The 26,213-nt window shown below is 51.0% G+C and overlaps 11 protein-coding genes across 11 annotated transcripts; 6 read left to right on the top strand and 5 right to left on the bottom strand.

Annotated features, from left to right (window-relative positions):
* Positions 1-353: 353 nt before the first annotated feature.
* On the bottom strand, positions 354-1,868 carry aspf22 (enolase acuN; the record flags this gene model as incomplete). The annotated part of the gene is made up of 4 exons (XM_056666901.1): positions 354-1,149; positions 1,206-1,545; positions 1,621-1,677; positions 1,745-1,868. 4 exons carry the CDS (start codon positions 1,866-1,868, stop codon positions 354-356), a joined length of 1,317 nt encoding a protein of 438 aa, XP_056520497.1.
* A 1,875-nt stretch (positions 1,869-3,743) lies between these two features.
* Positions 3,744-5,096, top strand: rpt4 (proteasome regulatory particle base subunit RPT4; the record flags this gene model as incomplete). The annotated part of the gene is made up of 4 exons (XM_056666900.1): positions 3,744-3,951; positions 4,017-4,403; positions 4,466-4,922; positions 4,976-5,096. 4 exons carry the CDS (start codon positions 3,744-3,746, stop codon positions 5,094-5,096), a joined length of 1,173 nt encoding a protein of 390 aa, XP_056520496.1.
* Positions 5,097-5,912: 816 nt separating this feature from the next.
* Positions 5,913-8,079, top strand: N7515_006155 (glycoside hydrolase family 47 protein; the record flags this gene model as incomplete). The annotated part of the gene is made up of 3 exons (XM_056666899.1): positions 5,913-6,366; positions 6,421-7,065; positions 7,121-8,079. The coding sequence occupies 3 exons, from the start codon at positions 5,913-5,915 to the stop codon at positions 8,077-8,079; spliced, it is 2,058 nt and encodes a 685-aa protein (XP_056520495.1).
* A 400-nt stretch (positions 8,080-8,479) lies between these two features.
* On the bottom strand, positions 8,480-8,761 carry N7515_006154 (uncharacterized protein; the record flags this gene model as incomplete). Its single annotated transcript, XM_056666898.1, has 1 exon — positions 8,480-8,761. One exon carries the CDS (start codon positions 8,759-8,761, stop codon positions 8,480-8,482), a length of 282 nt encoding a protein of 93 aa, XP_056520494.1.
* A 119-nt stretch (positions 8,762-8,880) lies between these two features.
* On the top strand, positions 8,881-9,402 carry N7515_006153 (uncharacterized protein; the record flags this gene model as incomplete). The annotated part of the gene is made up of 1 exon (XM_056666897.1): positions 8,881-9,402. One exon carries the CDS (start codon positions 8,881-8,883, stop codon positions 9,400-9,402), a length of 522 nt encoding a protein of 173 aa, XP_056520493.1.
* Positions 9,403-10,368: 966 nt separating this feature from the next.
* Positions 10,369-11,694, bottom strand: N7515_006152 (M20 family metallopeptidase; the record flags this gene model as incomplete). Its single annotated transcript, XM_056666896.1, has 1 exon — positions 10,369-11,694. The coding sequence occupies one exon, from the start codon at positions 11,692-11,694 to the stop codon at positions 10,369-10,371; it is 1,326 nt and encodes a 441-aa protein (XP_056520492.1).
* A 1,634-nt stretch (positions 11,695-13,328) lies between these two features.
* Positions 13,329-16,674, top strand: N7515_006151 (putative NRPS-like enzyme; the record flags this gene model as incomplete). Its single annotated transcript, XM_056666895.1, has 4 exons — positions 13,329-13,607; positions 13,671-13,938; positions 13,989-16,162; positions 16,282-16,674. The coding sequence occupies 4 exons, from the start codon at positions 13,329-13,331 to the stop codon at positions 16,672-16,674; spliced, it is 3,114 nt and encodes a 1,037-aa protein (XP_056520491.1).
* A 792-nt stretch (positions 16,675-17,466) lies between these two features.
* N7515_006150 (uncharacterized protein) lies at positions 17,467-17,792 on the top strand (the record flags this gene model as incomplete). Its single annotated transcript, XM_056666894.1, has 2 exons — positions 17,467-17,523; positions 17,640-17,792. The coding sequence occupies 2 exons, from the start codon at positions 17,467-17,469 to the stop codon at positions 17,790-17,792; spliced, it is 210 nt and encodes a 69-aa protein (XP_056520490.1).
* A 1,344-nt stretch (positions 17,793-19,136) lies between these two features.
* N7515_006149 (uncharacterized protein) lies at positions 19,137-20,680 on the top strand (the record flags this gene model as incomplete). The annotated part of the gene is made up of 2 exons (XM_056666893.1): positions 19,137-19,419; positions 19,485-20,680. 2 exons carry the CDS (start codon positions 19,137-19,139, stop codon positions 20,678-20,680), a joined length of 1,479 nt encoding a protein of 492 aa, XP_056520489.1.
* Positions 20,681-22,146: 1,466 nt separating this feature from the next.
* Positions 22,147-23,974, bottom strand: N7515_006148 (putative DNA 3'-phosphatase Tpp1; the record flags this gene model as incomplete). Its single annotated transcript, XM_056666892.1, has 9 exons — positions 22,147-22,311; positions 22,372-22,517; positions 22,588-22,648; positions 22,701-22,837; positions 22,940-23,067; positions 23,121-23,426; positions 23,485-23,597; positions 23,673-23,830; positions 23,884-23,974. The coding sequence occupies 9 exons, from the start codon at positions 23,972-23,974 to the stop codon at positions 22,147-22,149; spliced, it is 1,305 nt and encodes a 434-aa protein (XP_056520488.1).
* Positions 23,975-24,366: 392 nt separating this feature from the next.
* Positions 24,367-25,234, bottom strand: N7515_006147 (mediator of RNA polymerase II transcription subunit 18; the record flags this gene model as incomplete). The annotated part of the gene is made up of 2 exons (XM_056666891.1): positions 24,367-24,685; positions 24,744-25,234. The coding sequence occupies 2 exons, from the start codon at positions 25,232-25,234 to the stop codon at positions 24,367-24,369; spliced, it is 810 nt and encodes a 269-aa protein (XP_056520487.1).
* Between the last annotated feature and the right edge of the window lie 979 nt (positions 25,235-26,213).

The following is a 26,213-nucleotide window of genomic DNA, read 5'->3' as shown; positions in this document are numbered from 1 at the left end:
AAGAACGAAGGAATGTAATGCACTACACGGCAAGACCAAGAGAACAAGCCAACAGTCGGACCCAGCCGCAGGATGGAGGGGCGAGACAAATTTTATGTGGGACACTCATTGTCCCTAAAGTGGGATGGCACGTGATCTCGGGCATTGTATGCCCGATGGGTTCGATCTACTTCGATCTATAATTACGCTCTACCTTTATGTAGTGCTGCATATTTTGAAGTAGATGAAATTGCTTTTCATTCCAAAAAGATCCTATTAAATTCATAATCATCATGGGCGATGGCTCCGTGAATCAGCGAACCATCATTTTTGCCAAGCCCTTATTAGGCCCGATATATGCTGTCAAACTGCATTTACAGGTTGACAGAAGTGCGGAAGTTCTCGCCAGCGTAGATAGCGTTGGAACCGAGCTCCTCCTCGATACGGAGGATCTGGTTGAGCTTGGCCAGACGCTCGGAACGGGCAGGGGCACCGGTCTTGATCTGGCCGGCGCGGAGACCAACGGCGATATCAGCAATGGTGACATCCTCAGTCTCACCGGAGCGGTGGGAGACCATGACACCCCAGCCATCGGCGTAGGAGTCCTTGGCAGCCTGGATAGACTCGGTCAAGGTACCAATCTGGTTGACCTTGAGCAGAAGAGCGTTGCAGGACTTGAGCTCGATGGCCTTCTTGATGCGCAGAGGGTTGGTGACAGTCAGATCATCACCGACAATCTGGAAGTCGGAGGTCTTGTAGAAGTAGCTCCAGGCCTCCCAGTCGTCCTCGGCGAAGGGATCCTCAATGGAAACAATGGGGTACTTGGCAGCGAGGGACTTGTAGAGGTCGGCAAGCTGCTCGTAGGTGAGCCACTTGGAGGGGTCGCTGTCGGGGTTCTTGAAGTCAAGATCGTACTTCTTGGCATCGACCTTGTAGAACTCGCTGGAGGCAACGTCCATGGCGATCTTCATCTGGCCAGTGTAACCGGCCTGCTCGATGGCCTCGGTGATGAGGTCAAGAGCCTCCTCGGCAGTCTGGATATCAGGAGCGACACCACCCTCATCACCGACGTTACCAGCGGACTGGCCGTACTTCTTCTTGGCGAGAGCCTTGAGCTTGTGGTAGACCTCAGCACCCTGGCGGAGACCCTCAGAGAAGGAGGGAGCAGCGCTATTATTTCGTCAGTACCCTTGTTGTGGCGCATCTCAAAGCAAGATAGGACTTACGAAGGAACAATCATGAACTCCTGGAAGGCAAGACGGCCACCGGCGTGGGAGCCACCGTTCAGAACGTTCTGGAAGGGGACGGGCAGGACGTAGGGCTTCTTGGTTCCGGCAAGGTCGGAGATGTGAGCGTAGAGGGGAACACCCTTCTCAGCGGCAGCAGCCTTGGCAATGGCCAGGGAGACACCGAGGATGGCGTTGGCACCGAGCTTGCCCTTGTTGGCAGTTCCATCGAGCTTGTTCAGGAACTCGTCAACCTTGGCCTGGTCCTTGACGTCAATGTTCTCCTTGATGAGGGCGGGGCCAATGATGTCGTTGACGTTCTTGACGGCATTGAGGACACCTAGTTAACACGGGAGATATTAGCGTTCAGTTCCTCGTTATATATCTTTTAAGCTGGAGGTATTCATTCACATACCCTTGCCGAGCCACTTGGTCTTGTCACCGTCGCGGAGCTCAACGGCCTCGTGTTGGCCTAGGAATCAATGTCAGCAAGCTAGTCCTGTTTTCAATTCCTGTCCAACAGCTCTGGGAGGACTTACCAGTGGAAGCACCGGAGGGCACAATGGCGCGGTGAAGGCCGGTCTCGGTGACAACGTCCACCTCAACGGTGGGGTTGCCGCGAGAGTCGTAGACGGAACGGGCGTGGATCTTAGAGATAGGCATTTTGAAATTGGAACTGATTGTTTGAGTCAGTAAGAAAGGAGTAAAAGAGGATCTGGGCTGATATATGGCAAAAGCAGTAGGTGACTAAACGGCGGGGGGAGGTTCACCGATGACCGAAAGAGATTGGGTGGGAAGGGAAGAAAGATATGATTTGCTTGGAGCTCAATCAGAGGGGCAATTCGACCAACTCTTATGATCACCGGGAGTCTTGGTTGGGTGTAATTCTATGTCTTTCCAGAAGACTAGTAGGAGGTAGGGATATGGGATATTTAGTACTTGGTACGGAGTAGTACTAAGTACCTTCAATCATGGAGGGGTAGAGTGATGGGCGGGGTATCCATGGATAAGATGTTAGGAGAGTTTACTCACCTTGTTTGAATCAAATGTAAACAACTTAAAAAGAAATCAAAATGCAAATATACGGAGATACCCGACTATTTAAATACCATTTCCCCATTCACCCCCGGGAATTGCTCATGCTTGCTCCGATTCTTTCCAATGTGACGGTGGGGCTCCACGGCTGTGCTCCATCTATTGCTGGTTGATCCGTCCGTATGCGGCCTCCATAGCTACGAGATCTCCCGTCCCTCGGAAGATATTATTCAAGATGATGGCATCCCGTCCTCCCGATGATTCCACGGTCATTAGGGCCATACTAGAGATACAGATATGTTTGTCTTACCCCTCGCATACCCCTCCATGGCCTAATTAACTAGACAGTCTGTGTTAAGACAGTAGAAATCACTTGGGGAGTATCATGCAGGTCCAATGTTACAGTCTATGCAATCGAGTTGTATTCGCAGGTTGAGGTGTTCACTTCCTCTTGCGTATGTTGTAGCTCTGGAGCATTCCACTGACTTCGGGTGACGGAGACAGCAGTTTACGCCTCATTTTCAAGGTGTCAGTCAGGTCCTCGGACACTGTTCCGGGCTTTTGATCTTCCGTGTCGGCGCCACGTCATAGCCCAGCTATGAATCGATAGGACCTATCTCACTACTCCGTGCTCCATACTGGGTGGTAGAAAAACAAACAAGTCAAGGACAGGTCAAATCTGGTGGGTGTATTCATTCCTCAGAATACAGAGGAAAGACAAAAAAATAGCCCACTCCCGGGATTGAACCAGGGACCTCATCATGACCTTGTCAGGAAAGTACAAGTGATGCGCGACTACCACTGCGCCAAGCGGGCCGTTATTGAGGATCGGATTGATCTTCGGGAAAAGATATTCGGATCCGGTGCACCCTAAGAACTTAGGGCCGAAGCACCCTTGACCACTTTTATGAAACCATCTCAAGGTCGACTAGCCATACGCAGTACTGACTACTGGGTGAAAACAATATGTGCAGCGTGCTTGTTAAAGGGAAGCGGAAGGAAATACTAGACTCTAGAGCTCTTCTAAGCTATCCTGGAAGGAAATTGGCGGAGAATCCGATACTTAATTTAGACTCGATTGTTCACCCCCAGTCCACATTTTTTGAAAAAAAAAATACAATTAGGACTCGACTTGCTACATTATGCTCATCTTACAGTCCATCTTTCTATGCAAGCATAGATGACTCTGCGGCTCGTTCATCAACACAGTGCCTCAGGAGTCAGGTTCAAACTGTGCAAATATTCGGCCTGAGGTGTCAATTGATGACCAAGTGCATGACATAAGATAAGTCCAGGTCACATGACCATCTCACGGACGCCGCGCTGGAAGCTGGAAGCTCCCCAGGCAAGGCGCCGTGCTCGGTTCAATCACGATATTCATCCATTTCGCATCCACGACCCTACACGAAAACCGAATCACTTATCGGAGCTACGTCTTCTCTTTGGTTACCATCCCGCTCGTCCACACTTGGTGGATCCATCGTTCTTCCACCGTCCTTCATCATGAGCGACCCGGAGCGCACCCAGGCGCTTGAGCAATATAAAAGGAGCTTGCTCGAGCTACGAGAATGGGAGGCCAAATTGAAGGATCTTCGTCTGGGAATCAAGGACCTTCAAAGAGAGTTTGACGTTTCCGAGGACAACATCAAGGCACTACAAAGTGTTGGTCAGATCATCGGCGAGGTGTTGAAGCAGCTTGACGAAGAGCGATGTAAGCATCCAAATCCCAACCCTTTCGACCCAAGGGTCTGCATCAGGAAACTGACCCATCTGTAGTCATTGTCAAGGCGTCATCAGGCCCTCGATATGTGGTCGGTTGTCGTTCGAAGGTGGATAAGTCCAAGATGAAGCAAGGTACACGTGTGGCCTTGGATATGACAACACTCACCATCATGCGGATGCTACCCCGCGAAGTTGATCCTATGGTGTACAACATGTCTCTGGAAGATCCTGGGTCGGTCAACTTTGCGGGTATCGGTGGTCTGAACGAACAGATCAGAGAGCTGCGTGAAGTCATCGAACTGCCTCTGAAGAACCCAGAGCTCTTCCTCAGAGTTGGAATCAAGCCTCCAAAGGGTGTACTGCTCTACGGTCCTCCGGGTACGGGTAAGACGCTGCTTGCACGAGCAGTGGCCAGTTCGTTGGATACAAACTTCTTGAAAGGTGAGTTCAACCTTGTGCGTCTACGCTTCCCTGCATATCTCTGACCAATCTTCTCTTATTAGTCGTATCCTCGGCCATCGTTGATAAATATATCGGTGAATCGGCTCGATTGATTCGAGAGATGTTCGGATACGCCAAGGAAAACGAGCCCTGCATTATTTTCATGGACGAGATCGATGCCATCGGTGGACGACGTTTCTCGGAGGGCACATCGGCAGACAGAGAAATTCAGCGGACGCTCATGGAATTGCTGAACCAACTCGACGGTTTCGATTACCTCGGAAAGACGAAGATCATCATGGCCACCAACCGACCCGATACATTGGACCCTGCGCTGTTGCGTGCCGGTCGTCTGGACCGCAAGATTGAGATTGCCCTTCCTAACGAGGTCGGTCGTCTGGAGATCTTGAAGATTCACACGAGCGGCGTCTCAAAAGAGGGTGATATCGACTTTGAGAGTGTGGTCAAGATGAGTGATGGTTTCAACGGTGCTGATCTTCGAAACGTGGTCACTGAAGCGTAAGTGACTCTCTGTCTTGATACCATGAATCTGTTGGCTAACTCTATAATAGTGGTTTGTTTGCGATCAGAGATTACCGTGATGCTATCAGCCAGGACGATTTCAACAAGGCGGTACGGAAGGTGGCAGAGTCGAAGAAGCTGGAGGGTAAGCTTGAATATCAGAAGCTGTAATTGTATCTACCTTGCCTCGTGGCCCACTTCTAGTGCAAGTTTAGATCTCTATCTTGAAGCGCTAATGCTATGCATTTCAATCTATTATACTCTTGGGCCAGTCTGGGTCTGCAAAGTGGACAGGTGTTTTCCTAAAAAGAATAGTAAAGTCACCAAGAATATGGTCGATTTCCAATGAGCTACGTCGTAGACGTCTTGGGTGTACTGTGATAGAACAGTTACGCGTGCAAAGGCATGTGATTTGCGGATTGTCTAACGGCTCTCCACTTCCCCAGCTTCCTTCAAGTAAAACCCCTACGCCCTTGCCACGTTATTGCCAGGCATTTCCAGCAAGTTTGGTTTATGCTCGAGATCTCTGGCTTTTTTCCGCCTTCGAATTGAAACATTTGAGGACGGGAATAACCTCCGCGCTCCGCACCTCCGCAGAGAAACTGTTTACTAACCAGATCATCAATCTCCCAACTTCAGTGTAGGCGCGTTGCTCTTCTCTCCAACCTTGCAATTGATATTATCCCGCGACCGAGATCCAAGTACCAAAAAGCGCACTGCAAGTGTGTATTGGTAAGTGTTCTAGGTACCCGTGGACCCTCTTCGACGGGGGTTCCTCGCCCTGAAGACAACTAGGCCTGACACTTGTCTGAATAGCAGATCCGCAAACGAACTTCGAATGTGAACATTGGCGAAGACTACGCAATAACTAATACACCGATTACGCCCCAACATCCTCGTTCTTCCTATGTGGCGCAGTCAGTAATCGCAAGACCGGCAGAAATTCTCCCCCACGGCGCAGCGCAAGAGAAGTGATCGAATAGCACAATGGCGTACAAGCCATCACGCAGCCCTTTCGCGCCCGCGCAACAAGACGGCTATTATGGCAACCCTCGCACAGGACTCCGCGGCTACGGACTATCGAACCAACCCATCCCCCTATCGAACAAAGTAAACAGTTATTTCGAGAAAGACCACACATTACCCTTGTACAAAGATAAACCATTCTTTGCGCCGCGGCGCACAGGTCCTCGAAGGAGATGGAGGCCATTCCTGAATCTGCTGGGTGTATGTACGGTGTTATTTGTTTTGTGGTATACCTTCTATCTCCCGACATGGTCAGGGCTACAATCAAATGACAAGGGGGTAGAACTGTGGAAGTGGGCTCAGACATTGGAAGAAGGGAAATCTTCCGGAGACCTGTCTGACTGGACGGCGAGACGAGAGAAAGTGCGGGACGCCTTCATCGTCAGTTGGGAAGGGTATGAGAAGAACGCATGGGGTAGGTAGATCCAACAGCCTTTTGTACTATGGCAGTGCTGATGCCATGATTTAGGATACGATCAGTATCGCCCAGTGTCGAACATCAACCAGGAAGACACAAGCGGTGGCCTAGGCTGGATGATCGTTGACTCGCTGGACACATTGATGATCATGAATCTGACCTCCAAGGTCCACCGCGCTCGGCAATGGATTTCAACCTCGTTGCAATATGACCAGGACCGCGAAGTGAACACGTTTGAGACAACTATCCGCATGTTGGGTGGGTTATTGTCTGCACACTATCTGTCAACCAAGTACCCCGATTTGGCACCGCTCAACGATGATGACGTCGGTGCTGCTGGTGAAGACTTGTACATCGAGAAAGCGGCTGATCTCGCGGAGCGGCTTCTTGGTGCCTTCGAGTCTCCAAGCGGTGTTCCGTGGTCGAACGTGAATCTCAACACGTCGGCTGGGGTTGTGGTACATTTCGACGAGGGCGCTACGTCCATTTCTGAGGCTGGCTCGCTGCAGCTTGAATTCAAATACTTGGCTAAACTGACCGGCGAGGCGGAGTATTGGAAAGTGGTGGAGAAAACGATGCAGCTGGTCGACTTGCAAAAGCCGCAGGATGGCCTTGTCCGGCCTGCCATTCACCCTGATACTGGTAAATTCAAGGGAGACAGCATTCGTCTGGGGAACAAGGCCGACTCGTACTATGGTATGTTGGAAGCTCAGTCTTAGGTCCCTCCAAGCTGACTGCTGACTTTGTCTAGAATATCTTATCAAGCAGTACTTGCAGACCTCGGAACAAGAGCCCGTTTACAAAAAGATGTGGGATGAGGCATTGCAAGGCATCCGCAAGCATCTGATCTCGTTCACGAAGAACTCCCAGCTGATGGTCATCGGCGAGCGGCCCCAGGGCTTAGACCAAGAACTTTCACCCAGAATGGACCACCTAGTCTGCTTTATGCCCGGAACACTCGCGCTCGGCGCCACTGGCGGCCAGCCCTTGTCCCAAGCCCGAAAGTCCGCGGACTGGACTCAACAGCAGGAAGAGGAAATCCTCATGGCCAGAGAACTGATGAAGACTTGCTGGGCAATGCACCAGGCAACGGCAACCGGCCTCGCAGCCGAGATCTCCCATTTCGTCCTCGACTCGCCACCCGTCATGATGGCAGATAAATATCCGGACCCAGCTACGAACCCCAGTCACGCCTCCAAGCCCGAGGTCCTGCGCGGCATCTCTCAACCCATAGAACCAACAAGCGACTCCTCTGCGCCCTGGCGCAAGGACATCGACATCCACCGCAACGACCGCCACAACCTTCAACGGCCCGAAACTATCGAATCGCTCTTCTACCTCTACCGCATCACTGGCGACGACATCTACCGAGAATGGGGATGGACGATTTTCAAATCGTTCGTCAAACACACGGCAGTGGTTGAGAAGAAGAGCACATCCCGCATTCCGACATCAACGAGTACAGAGCCTGTCTTCCGCATCAAGGGCTTTACGTCTCTCGGTAATGCCGATGCGGTCCCTCCGTACAAGCGCGATAACATGGAGAGCTACTGGATGGCTGAGACGCTGAAGTATTTCTACTTATTGTTCTCGGATCGCGATTTCATCTCCTTGGAGGATCATGTTTTCAATACTGAAGCTCATCCTTTCCCGCGGTTCAAGCCTACTGGTGATCTGAAGACTGGGTGGGAGAGAGCACCCAGGCAGTAGTTGGGCACTAATGCTTGATAGAGCCTTGGTTGGGGCTTTTGATGACCATTACTTGCTTCATGCACAGCGAGTTCGTGCTTCTTCGCACTCATATACTTGTATATCAATCTTGTTGTACATGGTCGACTTATTGTAATAGAATCCACCTCGTATGGTGATAGAACAAATTGGTATTTCACATCCAAGGCCTGGTGAACCGACCAATCATTAATGCAGACAAACCCATGGTAAATTCTTGTCGCTGATGTCGAGAACGGCGCGATCGAAGATCACGCTCTGGGACTTGTGTACGGTTATGGCGTACGCAAGATTTACGGGGAGCTGGGTTGACCGTCTCCGTGAGGTGGAATCTTCAATTCTGCGCACCCTGGCCTCCAATAGCAACCCCAGAGCTGCGAGATTAGGGCCCATCGATCAGGGACGTGCGCGTAACGGGCAGGATTGGGAGTAACGCGCGGCCCTGGTCGTCCGTCTTCCAGGCCGGCCCAGTGTATCCATCGACTGTCACGATAAGAGCGCCGGGGCGAGTGTGCAACGGATCCACATCCGTAGCCGACCAGATGATATCCCGGATCGTTGCAAAGGTGCCAATGACGAGCCGCGTTCCGTCCAGATATTCTCCTGGACCATGATACGACAGCCGATCGAGACAAAAACTCGTTGGCCAGATTTCCCGCAACATCATCATCGGCTCTCGCAGCTCCGGGGTTGCTATTGGAGGCCAGGATGCGCAGAATTGAAGATTCCACCTCACGGAGACGGTCCCGGTTCCGAAGTTCAACCGCCGCCTGTTTTGGAAAGATGTACAGGGCGCTCCTGGCGCGGGACAGGATTTTGTCCTACTGGCCGGAGGACAACCCGGACACGCACCCGGAGGATTATGCTCGCGTTCGGCTGATGCTTCATCACCCCTTCAAGAGAGAGACATATCTATTAACCATAGACGAACAAGTTATCTTGACATTCAGGGCTGCCTTTGCGTACTGTCGTGCTAACCACTCCGACCACGAGGACGACCACTACGGAAATGGGGACGTCTCAGACGAACCGGAGGATCTGTACGATGAACCTACCCAAGACAACGGCCCAATAGGGTCTTGGGGGGCCTTTGCAGCACCGTTACCTGACCGAGAAGACCACACCGACGTCGTGGACGACACGGAAGCACTTGGTTGGCACGATGTGGACGTAACGAACGATTGGGCTGCACATCTTGGACGCTGTGCGCCCGAGCCGGATTTCTGGAAAGGCTTCAGAACCGAGCACCCAGCAGATCTTGTCATTACCTCCGCCGCTCATCCCGACAGCCTGAACGAGCAGTAGTGCCATGTGTACAGTCTCGTTGTAAGTCACTACTGACGCTGGCGCCGGTCCCAGGGGCACTTCGTTACGCCGTCCGTACGTGTACCGTGCTGCAAAATCCTCCCAAGACCGTTTTGGGCCGTCGTCCTGACCTTGGATAGGTTCATCGTACAGATCCTCCGGTTCGTCTGCGACGTCCCCATTGCCGTAGTGGTCGTCCTCGTGGTCGTGGTGGTTAGCACACAGTACGCGAAGGTGCTCCTAAAGGTCGGGAAAACTTGTTCATCGATGGTTAACAAATCTGTGTCTTTCTCGAAGGGGTGATGAAGCATCAACTGAACCCGCACATAATCTTCCGGGTGCGTGTCCTGGTTGTACTCCGGTCTGAGCATGCTGAGATAAAAATGTGGCCCTTGTGTTGTGTTGTACACAGTACTTGTGGGCTACGGCATGTGACCGGCACGGAAGAATCACTCTTCCGTGCACATGCCAAAACACCCTCTCCAGCCCCTGACTTCTCGTGAGTGTACAATGTGAGGCTTGTCGGTGCCCGGTGGGTATCGGTGGGCTTCTGACTTCAAATATTCATCGAAATCGATGAATTTGGTGTTTTCTTTATCTGTTACCAGGTGGCCCCAGCCTCAATTGCTGAGTGTTAGCTTCATCCACTTCTTTTTAAAAGCCAGTTTCAGTCCGTAGGTAGTCATGATTAAGTATCTCTTATCATGTTATATTGACGCTGCTAGTATAACTAGAGCTAAGAGCCATGTCAGTTATTGCTCACCCTGGATGTCTCAGTGTAGCAGCCTAGTAGCGTAAATAGTCTCTAGTGCTCTGTGAGTTTTCCTTCTTTTGGACGCCTATATGGATGCAATAGCTACCTAGACATGTATATGTGCAAGACTAGATCCCATGTTTGACAGGGCAATAGGTACAGGTTGATACCATATTTGTCAGGATAAGATGGATGCAAGAGACATGTATCACTCATACACCAACCTCACCCTTCTCCTCCCTCTCCAGCGCAGCCTCAATCAACCTCTTGTAACCCACCACAGCATCCTCAATCTCCCGAACATTCAAAGCCTCATGATCACCATGGGCAACAAAGATACTACCAGGCCCATACAAGTACCTCTTAACCCCAGCCCTGACATCCAAATTCGGCACATCAGTCCCATAATTAACAGTCGTAACCTCAAACCCATCAACATCAACATCCAAATCCTGCGGAGGATAAGACTCATTATGCGAAGTAAAGTCCAAAACAACCTTAGCCTCCTGGCCCTCAACAGCACTATCAACAGCCCGCTGAATAATCTCTCTCGCCTCAGCCGGCGTCCCAGCCGCCAACCTCACAGCGACATCAGCCCACGCCTCCTTAGGAACGACATTAGTCGCAACACCAGCCCGAATAACACCGATATTCAGCGTCGTCGGCCCGTACTTCGGCGAAGCAGGCAACCCGCCCTTTTCGACAGGCGTGTTGCCGAGAACATCGACGCGCGACAGTGCAGGCAGGATGGCCGAGACGGCGCTTTTTCCGAGCCAGGGGTAGCCGGAGTGCGCGGCTGTGCCGTGGGCGAGAACCTTGAAGCCGAGCATGCCCTTGTGGCCCGCAACGAGGGCTGCTTCCGTTGGCTCGCCGAAGATGACGGTTTTGAGGGATGATTTCGGGTTGAGGGGTGAGTCGGAGAAGACTTTCATGCCGTCGCCGCCGATTTCTTCGCCGACGACGAAGAGGAGGCCGAGGTTCGCGTTTGGATTTTTGGCGAGGGTTTCGAGGGTTGCGAAGATTTGGGCGGCGACGCTGCCTTTTGCGTCGACTGAGCCGCGGCCGGAGAGGATGATGTTCTCTCGTTCTGTAGTGGTGGAGGGTTCGGCTTCGTGCACGGAGTATGGGATGAAGGGAGGCACGGTGTCGATGTGGCTTGTGAGGAGGATTGAGGGGGGTTCTGTGGAGGACGTTGGAGTTGCGTAGATGTTGTAACGCGGTTTGGTGGCTTCTTTGCCCTTTACTTGGGGCACTTCTTGCTTTACCACGGTGAAGTCCCGGGCTTCGAGGTACTGGGCGACGAAGTTGCCGACATCGTGTTCATTGCCGGAGATCGATTCAATCTTGACTAGGTCGCGGTGGAGGGAGAGAAGAGGTGAATCGCGGATTATATCGTCTAGGCTTGTTTGGCTGTAGCTGGGCGCAGATGGCGCAGATTGAGATGGCACGCTCAGGAGCTGTTGCTGCTCGAGTGCGGGGTGCGGAGAAGCCTTGACGCCGGCGATAATGGCCGCAGCCGTGATATAGGAGAACTTCATGTCGGATGGGCAGATATGTTCCTGTAGGAACCAAGCTAAAGCTTTTTGTATCAAAAGCAATTGAGCAACTTCAACGCCCAAGAGCCGAAATGTGTTTGGGGTGAACTCGGCAGTTGGAGTCCGAGGTCGGAAAGTTGACCGATAGTATACGATCACGTGGATTGGAGATGGTTACACTTGGAGGTCGGAGCACACTCATTAGTTATGAGTTTCGTACATGGCATAGGCTATTGGAAAATAGGAAGGGGTCTGCACTCTGCACTCTGCACGAAGACATATTCATTATTCCATAACATTGTGAGATATTCACAGACGTCTACGAATATTCGTATTCGCAAGGCCAAGGCCAACTCCCACCCAATAAGAGAAAGTATATCACGTGCAGTTTGTTTGTCCACGGACAGTAACCTAGTGAATCTTGAACAGATCCAGAACTACCCCCGGACCCCATGAATTCCAACTGTCCAAGGTCTTTAATCTTTATCCCCAACCGTTTAGACGTTCCGCCGTTCACACCAGTGGCGATGTGGAAGTTCACGTGGGAGGACAAGTCCATTACAGCTCCCCCAGGTTCCATGACGTGATGGACAAGGGACTCGGCACGGAAGCCGAGCAGCTGGGGATTGACAGAGGCCATACCAAATGCCACCCGACCATACAATATCCAGTCCTCCTTCTTTCCCTTCACAGAGGTATAGATTTTAAGACATTCATGCAAAATGTCTAATTGCATATATTCGTAACGAATACCGTCATCGGAATAGCATGAACCTATCTATATTCGTTGTTCGGGCCCTAAAAATAGGACCCGCATGATCTAATCATCTTCAGATAGACATTTAGCCTTTTAGGTTGGATCTGAATACGCAGTTGTCCGGGGTTGAAGTTGTCCCCTTGCTAGGTTCATTTGGTTCAATTGGCTACAGCAAACCCTCCACATGGATACTTCATGAATGATCTCGCCCGAGACATCTCTCTTATCACGTCCATATGGATAAATGAATTATAAATCCATCTGGATCCAGAGTACCTCCTACCTAGAACATATCTACGTGTATACATTTCGGCTCTCGGCTCATGACGCCACAAAGCTTATGGATATCCCTAGTTAGGCATATTCGGATACACAGGAACGTCGACATTAGAAGATTGTAAATCAGAGCACAAATGGTAGAGTGCACAGTTAAGCACGAAATCCGCTTCATTAGATGTTATTCCCTCATATTACCTCCGTAGTCCGGCAGTTGATTGACGTACATAGGGCACGGGGTGCAGTAGTTGTGAAGCCCAAAGTCAGCACAAGGGCCCATAATGCTGGATTGGGCGGAAGTAAGCTTTGCCAAGTGGGGCTGAAAAGTATAACTCTCCATATATCAGGTGCTTATGCCTTATGAGTACCCAGTAAGGGTGATCTGCAAACTCCATCCCACTTGCCTTCTCTCTGACTGGGTTGGTAACAATCGGGTCTTCGGCCTTCGGTCTTTGCTTAATTGCTTTTATGTAAAGTTTGGAATGTTTTGAACTATATAAAGAATGGTGCCCTCTTCCAATGGATGATCCAAACACATCGCACTATTCTTTTCGTTACTTGAATCCAAATAGACATCAATTCACCTATAACCTATCTCTAGACCATGGAGTCCCACGTGAAGAGGCTGCTGGCAACAACAGTTGATAGCCGTGCTGCGGCAACTCCCAGCCAACGCTTTGCAGTCATTCCACAGGGATCGGAAACGAGCAATGGCTTCCGAGAGATTTCGATAAAGGACCTGGCGCAGGCTGTGAATGCCATGTCTTGGTGGATCGAAAGCACTATCGGACCCGCAACCTCTCGGGAAACATTGGCTTACATGGGAGGCAATGATATTCGTTATTTTATATTTTTGCTTGCTTGCCAAAAGACTGGATACCAGGTAAGAAACTGAAAGCATCCGTTGAAGTCAAAGTGAGAGCACCTAGCTGACAGAAGTCGATAGGCCTTTCTGCCTTCACCCAGGAACGCGGACGAAGCCCATGTTCATCTACTGAAAGTGACAAACTGCACCAAGTTCTTCTTCAGCGAGGAGCGCCAGGCACTGGTTTCGGGCATCCAGGCACTTGTTCCCGGCTTGAACCTCTTCCAACTCCCGTCGGTAGAGACGATCTTCAGTGATGAGAGTGGTCTGCGGCATTATCCGTACTCCAAGTCTTATGCCGAGGCCGAGGACGACACAATTTGCATAATTCATAGCTCTGGAACGACCGGTAAGTCTCATGAACGAGAGCTCTGAAACCCGCGCTAATTCCTGCCACAGGCCTGCCAAAGCCCGTACATCTCACCAATGGCTTTATGATGACTTTCGAAGCTAGCGCGCATCTCGCGGTGCCGGAAGGTCGGCAACCAGCTGTATTCTACAATCTGGGCCAAGAAGACACGATGCTGGCACTGGCGCCGAGTTTCCATCTCATGGGACTGCTAGGTTACATATACTCGGTATGGTTCGGGGTGCCTGTCATGCTCGGCCCAGACAAGCCCATATCCGTCGACTACATGGTGGAGATTTTGCGCACTGGCCGGCCCACAGGCGCGATGTGTCCTCCCTCGCTCCTGGAAGACATGAGCTACTCCGACGAAGCACTAGCCTGTCTGAAGAATCTCAAGGCGATATACTACGGCGGCGCATCTCTCTCCCCAGAGATTGGGGATCGACTGCGAAAGTATACCCAGATTGTGACGGTCATCGGGACCAGCGAAATCGGCTGGATTGCATCGTTGGTACCGGAAGATCCTGCCGACTGGGGCTACTTCGATTGGAGTGAAGCCTACGGCGTGGACATGCAAGAAGTCGGTGATGGTATCTTTGAATTGGTCATTCCTCGGCAGGAAAACGCTCGCGACTTCAAAGGCATCTTCCATACGTTCCCTGACATCAATGTGTATCCGACCAACGATCTCTATACCAGACACCCGACGAATCCACGTTTGTGGAAGTTCTATGGGCGTAAGGATGATGTGACTGTCCTCAGCAACGGCGAGAAGTTCAATCCTGTTGAGATGGAGGTCATCATTGAAGGACACCCACTGGTTGCAAGGGCAGTCGTGGTTGGTCAATCCCGGTTCCAGGCTGCGTTGCTCGTTGAGCCAAGTGATGGGGCCTCGGGTATGGACGAGAAGGCCCTCATTGAGGAAATCTGGCCGGCTGTACAAGCGGCCAACCAGACCATCGCTGCTCATGGTCGGGTGATGAAGAACAAGATCGGTGTCGCACCGAAGTCGAAGCCTTTCAAGAGGACCCCCAAAGGCACCGTACAGCGTCGAGCGGTTCTTCGAGAGTTTGAGAAGGAGATCGATGCAATCTATGCCAAGGACCTCGAGGATGACTTGGACCCTCTACCAGAGACCTTGGACAACGAGAGTGTTACAGCGTACACTCGCCAGATTATTGCTCGCGTCCTGGGAAAGTCGGATATTGCAGACACTGACGATTTTTACTCTGCCGGGCTTGATTCTCTGATGACCATCCAGGTCTCTCAGATATTGCAGAAGAGTATCCAACTGCGACGGCCGGATGTGACGACAGCGACCACCGACGCCCAAACCATCTATGTCAACCCGACAGTTGAGCGATTGTCGCAGGTCGTGATGAACATCCTGAATGGGGAAGTACAAGCTGGTGTCCCGCGAGCGGAGAAGATCCAGACTCTAGTGGAGAAGTACACTTCGGATCTGCCAGCACGGGAAGCCAAACCTCAAGGCGGATTGCCTTCGCCTTCAACGGTGATCCTGACTGGATCAACTGGTTCACTGGGAACCTATCTACTGCATACGTTGCTGAGTAGCAAAGGAATCGCCAAAGTCTACTGCTTGAATCGTTCGCCCGCCGAATCACGACAGAGAAAGAGCTTCGAACAGAAAGAATTGCATCTTGGCGCGAATGACTGGACAGACAAGGTCGAATTTCTGCAAGCTTCATTTGGAGAACCACGATTCGGACTGAGCGAATCCAAATACCAAGAACTACTTGGCTCAGTTGACACCATCATCCACAACGCCTGGAAAGTCGACTTCAATCATTCCGTCGATTCCTTCGAGGACACTCACATCCAAGGCGTGCGACGCTTCGTCGATTTCAGCTTGAGCAGCCGGCACAATGCCCACCTTCACTTCATTTCCTCCATCAGCACGGTGGGAGCCTGGACCCCTGAAATGGGATCTTCGGTGCCAGAAGTACCATTGGAGGACTGTGCAGCGGTTCTCCCACAAGGCTACGGTGAATCCAAGCACGTCGCCGAGCGCATCTGTCTAGAGGCATCGCGACGGTCCCAGGTTCCGACAACGGTGTATCGCGTCGGACAGATCGCAGGACCGACTAGCGCAAGCGGACTATGGAATCCGCAGGAATGGCTGCCAACGATCATCGCGACCTCGAAAACGATGGGTAAAATACCCAATAGCTTGGGCTCGACCGCGGTCGATTGGGTACCAGTGGTAAGAACCCCCGACAAGAACCCCCGAATACGAACTGCGCACTATGCTGCTCTGCACCATTGACCAATTCCTATCACCCGAGACTTACCGCTGATCATTTTCTGATTTACTTCATCTAGGATACTTTATCCCACATCATAGTGGAGATTGTCAACACACGTCATAGCAGCTCCCCCGAGCCATTGTGTGCGGTATTCCATCTCACGAATCCGGAAGTGGCACCTTGGTCATCGTTGATTCCCGCTGTTCAAAGCAAGTATGAGGTCGAGCCAGTGGCGTTATCGGCGTGGGTTTCTGAGCTAGAAAGTATACCCAATCCCAGCAGCGCGGATATTGCCTCAAAACCTGCGCTCAAGCTGCTTGATTTCTACCGTGCACTGCAAGATGAGGGCGGTGCCTTGTCGGTGGCGCTGGATGTCCGTCGGGCGAGAGAGGCGAGTGTCAGCATGCGAGCGCTGGGGCCTATTTCTGCCGCGCTGATGGCAAATTGGCTACAGCAATGGCAGTTTTGATCTACTTGATTTTTATGTTATATAGCGTCTCATAGCAGACACATCCATCTAAATTGTTCTACAGTAGCTCGCGCATTGAATACTTGCCATGTGATTTGCCATGCCTTTTGCCATGCGGTTCCAGTCAGACAGGTTTCTTGGTTATGACATAGCTAGTAACCAGCGGGCGGATTGCCTTCCTGATTAGGTTGCTTATCTCGGAAATCCCACGCGATTAGGTTTTCGCTTAACCTCCAACCGAGTACATATAATTGGCCAACCGAGTTTTCACACTTCCACTATGCCATTTCGAGGTGCATCACAGTTCCTGCTCTGTTCTAGTGAGCTGCAGGGATGCTTCTAGCGAGAGATGCGATCGAAGATCTCCAGGGGCAAAGTCTAGAATAGAAAGCAGGTGATATATCAACAGAATTGATTCTCAGCTGAAGGAGGTACTTTGTAGGAGAGGCAAAAGAAGAAAAACCGGAGACAGAAAGTGACCTATCTACAACAGATTTTTTTTTTCACGATAATCCCGGTCACTGTGCCAAGAACCAACGCCTCACCCTCGTCCAAGGGACTTGAGCCGGGAAAAAGGCCCCAAACCTGGTACGGGACTGCATTTACCCTCTCCGCCTCAGGCAGAAATAACCCTCCAATCACCATGGAACAAAGAATGTTCCCCGAATCCCCGAAGAACGTTGAAATTTTGGGTTGGCCATGTGGATCTGACGTCTGGTGCCAGAGAATGGAAGAGTATGGCATCTGTTCCTATTTCTTCCTGTGTCTCTGTGTATGGGTGTGAGATAACCGATGTTTACCGTGATTGGATGGATGCTTCTCTCTACGCCCAGTATCACTGACTACGCAGTATGTTGTAAGTGTGTGTTTGTATGTTGTAGTGCTCCGAAGTCCAGCCTAGGTCTCATTCGGAGTTCACAGAGGTATGATGCGTAGGACAGCACTATTCTATTATACCCGGCTAGCACCGCCCTAACTACGAAGGCGCCAGACAGATTTTCGAACTGGTAACCCCTCCAGGAATGGCCGTGCGACCTGCTCGTCATATTTCGGACAAAGTTCTGACGTCTACGGGACGGGACCTTGTCCGCGGTTACTCAGCGTCGTCGGAGCTCTGAATTCAAACGGGTGGATGCACCAGCCCGTGTGAATGGATGTAGAATTGGGGATGAGTATGTTTTTTCCAGGTTGTCAGTTGTCAATTGAAGATCGGCGATCTGGGCCAGATGACGATGATCAAGTAAACAGAACTGAACAGTCGATTGTGACAAACGTACTAGCATTGCCGTTGTCCGTGTGTTGTAGATACTACACACTACACCTGATATCCAACACAACAATAAGATTTATGGGCCAAGGACAGGACGTGTCCAATATCTTTTAGACTTTTCCCCACTTGAATGGCGAATCAGCAGTAAGCGACTGGAGGAAAAATGTCATCATAATGGCTTCCTATTGAATCCACTTCAGTCTAGATGTTGCCGATCGCACACACAAGAATAGACCTAATCGAGAAAAGGGTCCCGGAAGGATTGCAATCGGTAAAACATGGGGCTACACAGCAGATCTGTGTAGCCGTTGAGGTTGGTTTGAGAAACAATCGAACAATTGTATTTGAGGGTTGATTGATATTGTATTGTAGTATTTATGGACTAGACAGTTAAACAGATTTAGAGAAAGGGAAATAAATAAATTTATTAATTAATTGACAAAAGAACAATTCCAGACTGCTTAGTACCACGGTATCGATCGTGTCAACCATCGGAACTGACGGAGCAGAATTTGGAACCGATCGGCAACTTAACTTCATTGGCCTGAAGGTTAGTCACCTTTTTTCCAATGGATGCGAATCTGATGGAAGCGTAGAAAGTCTAGAGGGTCCTTTGTTGCTCATTTCTCTCTATCCTCTCTCTCTTTCCCTACAACATACAAAGTCCAGAACGAAAAGGGACAACAGGCAAGAGGTCAAACCTTTGTATTACCAGGATCTCCCTGTTCGCTCCAGCAGTCCGTTTGCCGATTGTAAGCAAGAAAAGAATCCCCCCGCGAATCCATTTCTGCCCAGCCAGCTGGTCTGGTCAACTTGTTTGGTCCACGTCGCTCGGTGGGATTCGTTCTCTGTTTCTGTTTTCCGCTGTTAGAGGTGTATTTTTGGCCGCCGTTTCCAACCTGGACAGAAATCATTCGATTGCATCGGTTCCTTGAGATTCATCGAATGCTAACTGGCCCTAGGCTTCAGTTCCCGCGTCTCCCGGACTATTTAGTAGTCTCTATCGACTCTGTTCTCTATCACACCGCCACGTCGTTTCCCGCCCAAAGGCATTTAGGGCAGGACTTGCTCGAAATCGAGCGCTGTCTCTCTTTATCTTGTGGCCGCCCCTCACATCCAATGCTGATCTGCAACCCTCCCCACCTATATACCAGCCTCCCCGACGTCCCTCAGCGACGCTCACCCTGTGACAATGTACAAACTGTCTCGAATGCTCGATGCGCCACGAGGGAGTCTCGACGCGGATTCACCTCTGCGCCAGCCGCGCTCCCCATTGACTATTAATACCTCTGCGCCGGCTTCGCCTGCCGTTTCTTTGTTCTCTGTCACCGGCCACAACCGTGTCTCCAGCTCTGTGTCATCTCTTGTCTCTTCAACAGGCCTGGGAAATTCCATGGACTGTCCTAGTCGGAGTCATTTGACCGAGGTTAAGGAAGAGGATTGCACGCGTGACTCAATAGAAGATCACTATTTCCGTATGTGTCATTCCAGCGCATGCGCAGATTTTCCGGTGGTATATGGTTGCTAACCTACCCTACAGAGCACTTTGATCATGACATGTGTACAGAAGGATCATATTTTTCACCAGTCCACAACTCAGATGACTACGATCTGAGCGATACTGGAATGGAGACTGCCCCATCACCGAAGAAGAGACGCTCAGACAGTGTCTCGCTGAAAGGCGTCTCACGGATCAATTCGCATATATCGACCATGTCAGCTCGATGGAAGACTAAACGATCCTCCGGTGGTGGCGAATCCGATATTTTCCCGGATGAGTTGCGAATGCGCGCCAACTCAGCCGCCTCCTCTGCCTTGGCCAGTCCCATTGTCACTCCCATGAGCCGATCCGACTCTATCCCGCCTTCTCCTGCACGAACGATCTTCGAGGAACGCCTCAGCGAGGCCGGCGTCCGCCCAATCGATATCACGCGGACGAACAGTTTCAGCCAGGACGACAACGACGTACAGCAAGCGACAACTCCCCTCCTGCCCCCATTCATGGGGGACGACCCAACAAGCGTCGCAGCCTCCCGCGTCCAGTCACCACTGCAGTCGCCTTCCGTCGCCGACGTGAGCGAACAGTTACCCTGCAACTACAACGTGACCTCCGACCCGCGATTCATGGGAGTTCTCCCCTCACCTCCGCTCTCCTCCAAGCCCTCCGTGGCCTCTTTCAACCGACCTCGGGCCAGCACCGTGCGCACAGTCTCAGGCGATGCAACTCCCCTCGTCCTGTCCGACCCCAACGACGAATGGGCCAACAAACTCGGCCACGCCAACTTCAACATCACACCCGAGCCATACGTGCCTGTGGTCTGCGACATTGGGAATTTCCAGCAGGTGCGCGCGGACTGGGACATTGCGCGGTCTAACTTTGCCAAGCACCTCGTCCGCACTGGCGAACACTACGGTGTCACCTCGAACATCTACAAGCTCACTATCGAAAAATGGGAATCCATCAACCGCGAGTGGGCCACGCAGCACGAGGCCATGCTCAGCCAACTGAATGCCGACGACGGTGTGGCTCTTACTCTCACACAGTCCAATATCAACCCGTGCCGACAAGTCTGCATTCCCCGTCTACATGACAACGACAAGTTTCCTGAGATGGGAGATGAGGATATCGTTGGTCCGATGAGTGTTGCGCCAGCTACGGAGATTCCAGGCCCTTGTCGCTCCGAGAAGAAGAGGAGTTTCTTCCGCTTTTTCCAGGACTTGGTTTCTCGACCTTAGACCGTGTCTGCCTTTTTTCCCTTTCGATTTCCTCCATTTCCACATCTTTGAAGCGCTCTGCAACGATAACGACGATAGAATATTCCCCGCGTGCATCTGTCTTCTCGCCCGCATCACGATTAATGTCTCTCTTTCATCTTCTTTTCCCTTGGACTCGTTAATGATTCATGACCTCACGATTCGGACAAAGCGACTACTGTTCTCGCTCCGAGTCATGCCTCTCCTTCGTCTCTACCGAATTTACTTTCGTGGTCTTGGTTTCTCTGTTCTTTTTTCTTTCTTTTCTTTCTGGTGTCTTGTCTCGCTCCCTCGCAAGCCACCGCAGCCAACAACAAGAAAGGAAAAAAAAAGGAGAATTCAACTTCCACCGACTGGGTCCACCACCCATCCTCTCCTTTTGTCTTGTCGCTTGTTTGAACTATACTATATACCCCATACACCAAGCCTACCTGCCGTTGTACCTATAGACTTTGCATCTACCCAAAAGCATCCGAATATACGGATTTTCCATATGTATATACTATACACAAACCTTACATGCCCGACAGTTACAATTCTTTCCTCAGAAACCCCGTCTTAGGTAGACTAGACATTCTCCACAATGGATAGATACATGGACACACGTGTGCATACACAGTACTTCCGTAATGCTAGAGGTTGACGCAGTGCATAATAGAATTCACAGTACCTACAGTAAGCAATAATGCCGCAAAGTAGGGCGCTATGAGTCACATGTACAATGGGAATGAAGCGGGTGACTTGGTGATGTGGGTCAGGGCCACGTTGTGAAGATACCGCCATTTGACCTTATTTAGGTAGGTGTATACATACTGTACCTTATCTATTACAAATTATTGAATATTCATCGCAGTAAAGAAGTTGATGTGGGACTCTGGTACTAAACAAGCACTTGTATAGACTAGTATGGTTCGATTGAGTTAAGACATGTCATTGAGGGCATGCCTTGTCTTGGGCATGTGCTGACTCTTAGGCTGTGAGTCATATTTCATTACATCTGACTAGAGGGAAACCGACAGTAGCTAGTTACCGGCCGAGTGTAGATGGTATTGTGAATCTGGCGACTTGTGTGCTTTGTAGGAAGTCTACGAGGAACATGTGCCAATGGATGCCAGGAGGCGTAGATCCATAGAAGTACATGGCCTTCGACGATAATGAACTCAACTATAGGATCTAGTCAATATCTAATATAAGTCATTCCGCAATCCAAGCCCCAGCTACGGAAGAGCCGAGGATGCTGGACAGGGTCTCTCAGATTACGGCACAAGGAACACGCCTTGACGCAGTCGAGTTCAACATCCGTCTATGACAGGCGAAGCCCGCCAGGGAATACGAGTGTTGTTTCAGCTTCAAGTCTGCAGAAGTAGCGTCAATGAAGATGATGATGAGCATAAGCTACAGGGCTTGGGTGCAGACGAGTCGAGCGATACTACATAGCCGTGACACCCTCAGACCCAATGCTGGCTCCAAAGCCTCTTCGCTTCTTCGCTGCCGCGGAACGTGAACTCGACGGGGATGATATCGTCGAAGCCTTCGTCCAGCGTTGGTGCGCGGTAGCGGCGGGCGAAGTCCCCGAAGGCGATGCCAGGGAGCGAGGTTCGGGATTCGGGGTTCTGAGTGGGATGAGAATGCAACGACGACTTTGGGGTTGGGGGTCTATTAAAGATACATACCAGTTCTTTGTTAGATGCTCGGACGGCGTTGTTGTGTCGGCATAGCTCTGGCGTGGAGATGAAATGGACACAGCGGATGGGAATTTTGAACTCTTTTGCGAGAGATGTCCAATGGGCTCGTGCTTCTGGGTCGGCATTGGTGTTGTCTATGGGGTCCGGGGTTAGTTTGGTCTAAATGTGCAGATGAAGGTACAGCGAAAGGCAGCAATGACTTACCGACTGCCACGGATCTTTTGGCCTCCAAGTGCTCGCGAGCAACCTTGAGGCACTTCGGGCGCTGTTGTTCGTTAGCGCTAGGTGTCGTCGTCAGTGCGGAGTGGGCGACGTACCGTCTTTAAGATATCTTGGTTTACTCGTTCATAGTCTAGAGGCTGAAGGTGATTCCAGTAGAATGTAGACTTCCCGGCACCTGGGCTGCCACAGAAAATAACAAGTTCCAGTGGATACTTGCGAGTGAACGGTTTGGCTATGACGAAAATCTGTCAATAAATTGCCAAAGTCTGGTGTCTTGCTGGGAAGGCAATTCTGATTCCGCATGTAATGAAATAACCAAATTCTAGATACATACCTGGTTCTTCAAGATCTGGCTTGACAAAGGACATAGGCTCGAAAAGCTTCGGCGCAGGCTCCGTGGTCTGCCCAAGGAAGAATTCCTCGGGGGTCTTGAACGGCATACCGATGTTGGTAGCAAGTCCCCTATGAGCAAAATCAGATCCTGCCACAACATGCGACAGCTATAGAACTCTTACCGGTCCACAGCCGAATGATCACCCGGCCTTCCAGCCGCATCACCGACGAAAATCGATGCCGGCAGGTCAACGCCCGCGACATCAAGGTCGTAGTCATCAAGGAACTCGCGCCACATTCCAAGACGGGGTTTCCGATATTCAGGGTCTGTCGTCGCCGCGTAAACACTGAGCGGGAAACCCAGTTCCGTCATAACGGCCGTGAGTTTTTCTTTGAAGTTTGACAGACTTTTCGATTCCGTTTTTCCACCTTTAATATCCTTTTGGACACTTATTCTCTTTTGGTTTGAGAAAATCACAACTTGATACCTGCGATAGAGTGAGCTAAAGCGAATCAACCGATCCTCCACTCCAATCATGAACAAACCCTTCCGAATGTAATTCCCTGAGCCGCCCAGGGACCTTGGTATTCCACCATTGCCAATCAGTGGCAGATTTGGGGAAGACATTGCCCGATTTGGTCTTAATCAAAGTTGAATCCTATATGTCGCCGTCAGCAAGGCGATCTTTTCGTTTCGACGCTGACTGCCATCGTCTTCGGTTTCGGCCACTGACCAAGTCAAAGCCAGCGATCCGGCGCTGTTTATCGGTGGGCGGAATTGGCTGGCCCGTCGTCTGTTTTCCGATAACGACACTCGTGCCGATGACCCGCCATGTGATCGGGGCGGGTTTCTTTTGCGAGGCGGGGGTGAAGAAATTTGCCGCCGATTTCTCTAATCAAGAGGTATCAGCGGGTGTAGAAATCCAGCGGCGAGAATAGACTCACTCGTTATCGTCGATTCAACCTTGCGGCGAAGTGGTGGTGGAGAGATGGCTTGGTTGGGGGAGGCACTCCTTTTGGCTACCCCCTCGGCCATTCTGGCGGTGCGAGTGAGGGAAAACGTCGTTAGGAATTTATATATTCAATGTGCAGTTAGTGATTCGATCGGCTTTTGACGAGTCGTAGTTGGATTTGAGGTCTGCAGTCCACGCGTCGGGAACGCGGGATGAATCACGAAGTCACATGTTCTAGGTCACTCAAAGTGGTCATTGACGATGGACCAGTACAATACAGAACGAGGTGACTTAGGACTACGAGTTTGAAAAGAGAAAAACGTTCGTTTAAATCGATTGCTATGATGGGTATCTTCAGTTATTTTGCCCGAAATAAAATATGTGTGAGGCGTCTATCAACGTCGTACCTCTTGCGGGTTCGTCTGACACCAAGGATATTGTGGTCGCCATGTCCGAACGAACCGACAGAAGTGTCCTACTTCGCCCGCGTATCAAGTGACAAGCGGTCTGCCTGTTCCAAGAGAACCGCGGGCTTCAATTGCTCCCGTAGCCCGAAGAGATGCTGCGAGGCAGTCTTCATGGTCTCCTGGTTGCTACCGTCCTGGACAATGATGAAGGCCTGAAGAACATAGCTTCCGCTCTTCTCTAGCAGAGTCATATCCTTCAGAGCAGGCAGCTGCTGTCGAGGCAAGTTCGAGTCACCGCCATCAGGGTAGTGCAGTACGCGATGCAAGAAAATAGCAATGCCATTGTGGACAAACATATCACCCTCGACGACATACTCAGTGACGAAGCTAGAGCAAACCGCGTTAGTGCCTATGATCATGATATTGATTCGATGGCGCCACTCACTTGTAGCCCCACGCATTCATAGCTTGCACGACATCCCCCCGCGGCAGGGCCGCGCTCGACATGAAACGTGACGTGACCGCTGACCGTGTCCCGGCTTCAGGGATATCCCGGAACTCCAGCCTCCAAGATTGACGTTCATAGTCATAAGATGAAGATGGAGAACCATCCCGCTCTGCGTTGTCCGTGCCGGCCATCTGAGTATCCTGATCGATTTGGGCAGTGGACCCGAAATCTTGTTCGGAGACCGAACCAATCACTTGAGTGTAGTACAAGTTTCCATTGAGCATCTTATTCAACCGCTGCAGGTCCCCCTGCTGGAGGTCCTGACTGGCTCCAGTGCGCCCCGCCAGGCCAGGTTTGCGGAAGGCTTTGAAGATCAACCGCCGCTCTAAGCAGTGGCGGGGCTGCATGGCCGTCAATCCAGCGAGCTGCTGAAGAAGTTCATGATGTTGATGAACCGGGACCGAGGCGAAAAGCGACTGCTCGTGCATATTGCCTGATGTTTCAATATTGTACGATGGACAAGGTACCAGGTAGCGGGTGAAGCCGGAATGTGTGGGTTAGTCAGGGTCCAAGCTCCTCGGTGGCGTATTTCGCGCCTTATCAGAGATCGAATTTTGATGTGTCTGTGCTATTGATAATAGCGTCTGCTAATGGGAGGCTTATTTGATCTTTTTGCTGTCCCCAGGGCTTGTTTTCTCGGCAAGGAAATTACCGATTGGGGCTTGTGATCTGCTTGTGATGGGCTTGTGAATGTGAGATTGTAGATCAATTCCGGGGGTAATGTCGGGGGGCGCTGTCAGGATGTTCTCCAGTCACACCTTTTGCCTCCGATTGCGGGGTGTTAAGCTGTGAAACAAGATGAAGAAATAGTTCAAGAGGATAGTGATTGGCGGGCTGGAGCTTCAGCGTAGAGGACTATTTAGTCAGGCACAGAAAATGGTTCACCGGTCCACCGACTTGGGGAAAGATCGGAGCAAATTCAAGATGGCTTCAAGCGGGGAATTGGAGAAGGAGTTCCGCCATGTGCCAAGGAGATGAATCGGGATGAGGAGTCCGCGGTGGTGTGTACTGTGTACTAGTTTGTGTATGTAGCAATGGCGTGACACTGTTGTACTCGATTCTACCGTGTACAAGGTGTACAAAATATGCAAAGTGTACAAAAAAGACAAACGCCAAATTTTATAGGCTCCCGGCTCCGAACCCGCTCATCCCAAAACGGTAACCCTATTTCTTATCTTCTTCTTCTCCTCTCTCTTTCCCTTCCCCTCCTCATCCCATCCTACTTCTTAATTCCCCATCGTCTCTCACTTTTATATCCTCGCCGTACTATACTCATTCATACCAATTTTCACCCCAATCAAACCAACCACTCCCTTAATTGCAACTCGCCTTACGGTCGGGTCGGATACAACCGGACCCGTTCAATTTCCCACACCTCGTGTCAAATTGATCTTACCAATCTCCCAC

Source organism: Penicillium bovifimosum (assembly GCF_028826915.1).
Source record: "Penicillium bovifimosum strain IBT 22155 chromosome Unknown utg000005l_segment0_segment0, whole genome shotgun sequence".
NCBI lineage: Eukaryota > Fungi > Ascomycota > Eurotiomycetes > Eurotiales > Aspergillaceae > Penicillium > Penicillium bovifimosum.
This window is presented reverse-complemented; position numbering and strand designations above follow the sequence as displayed.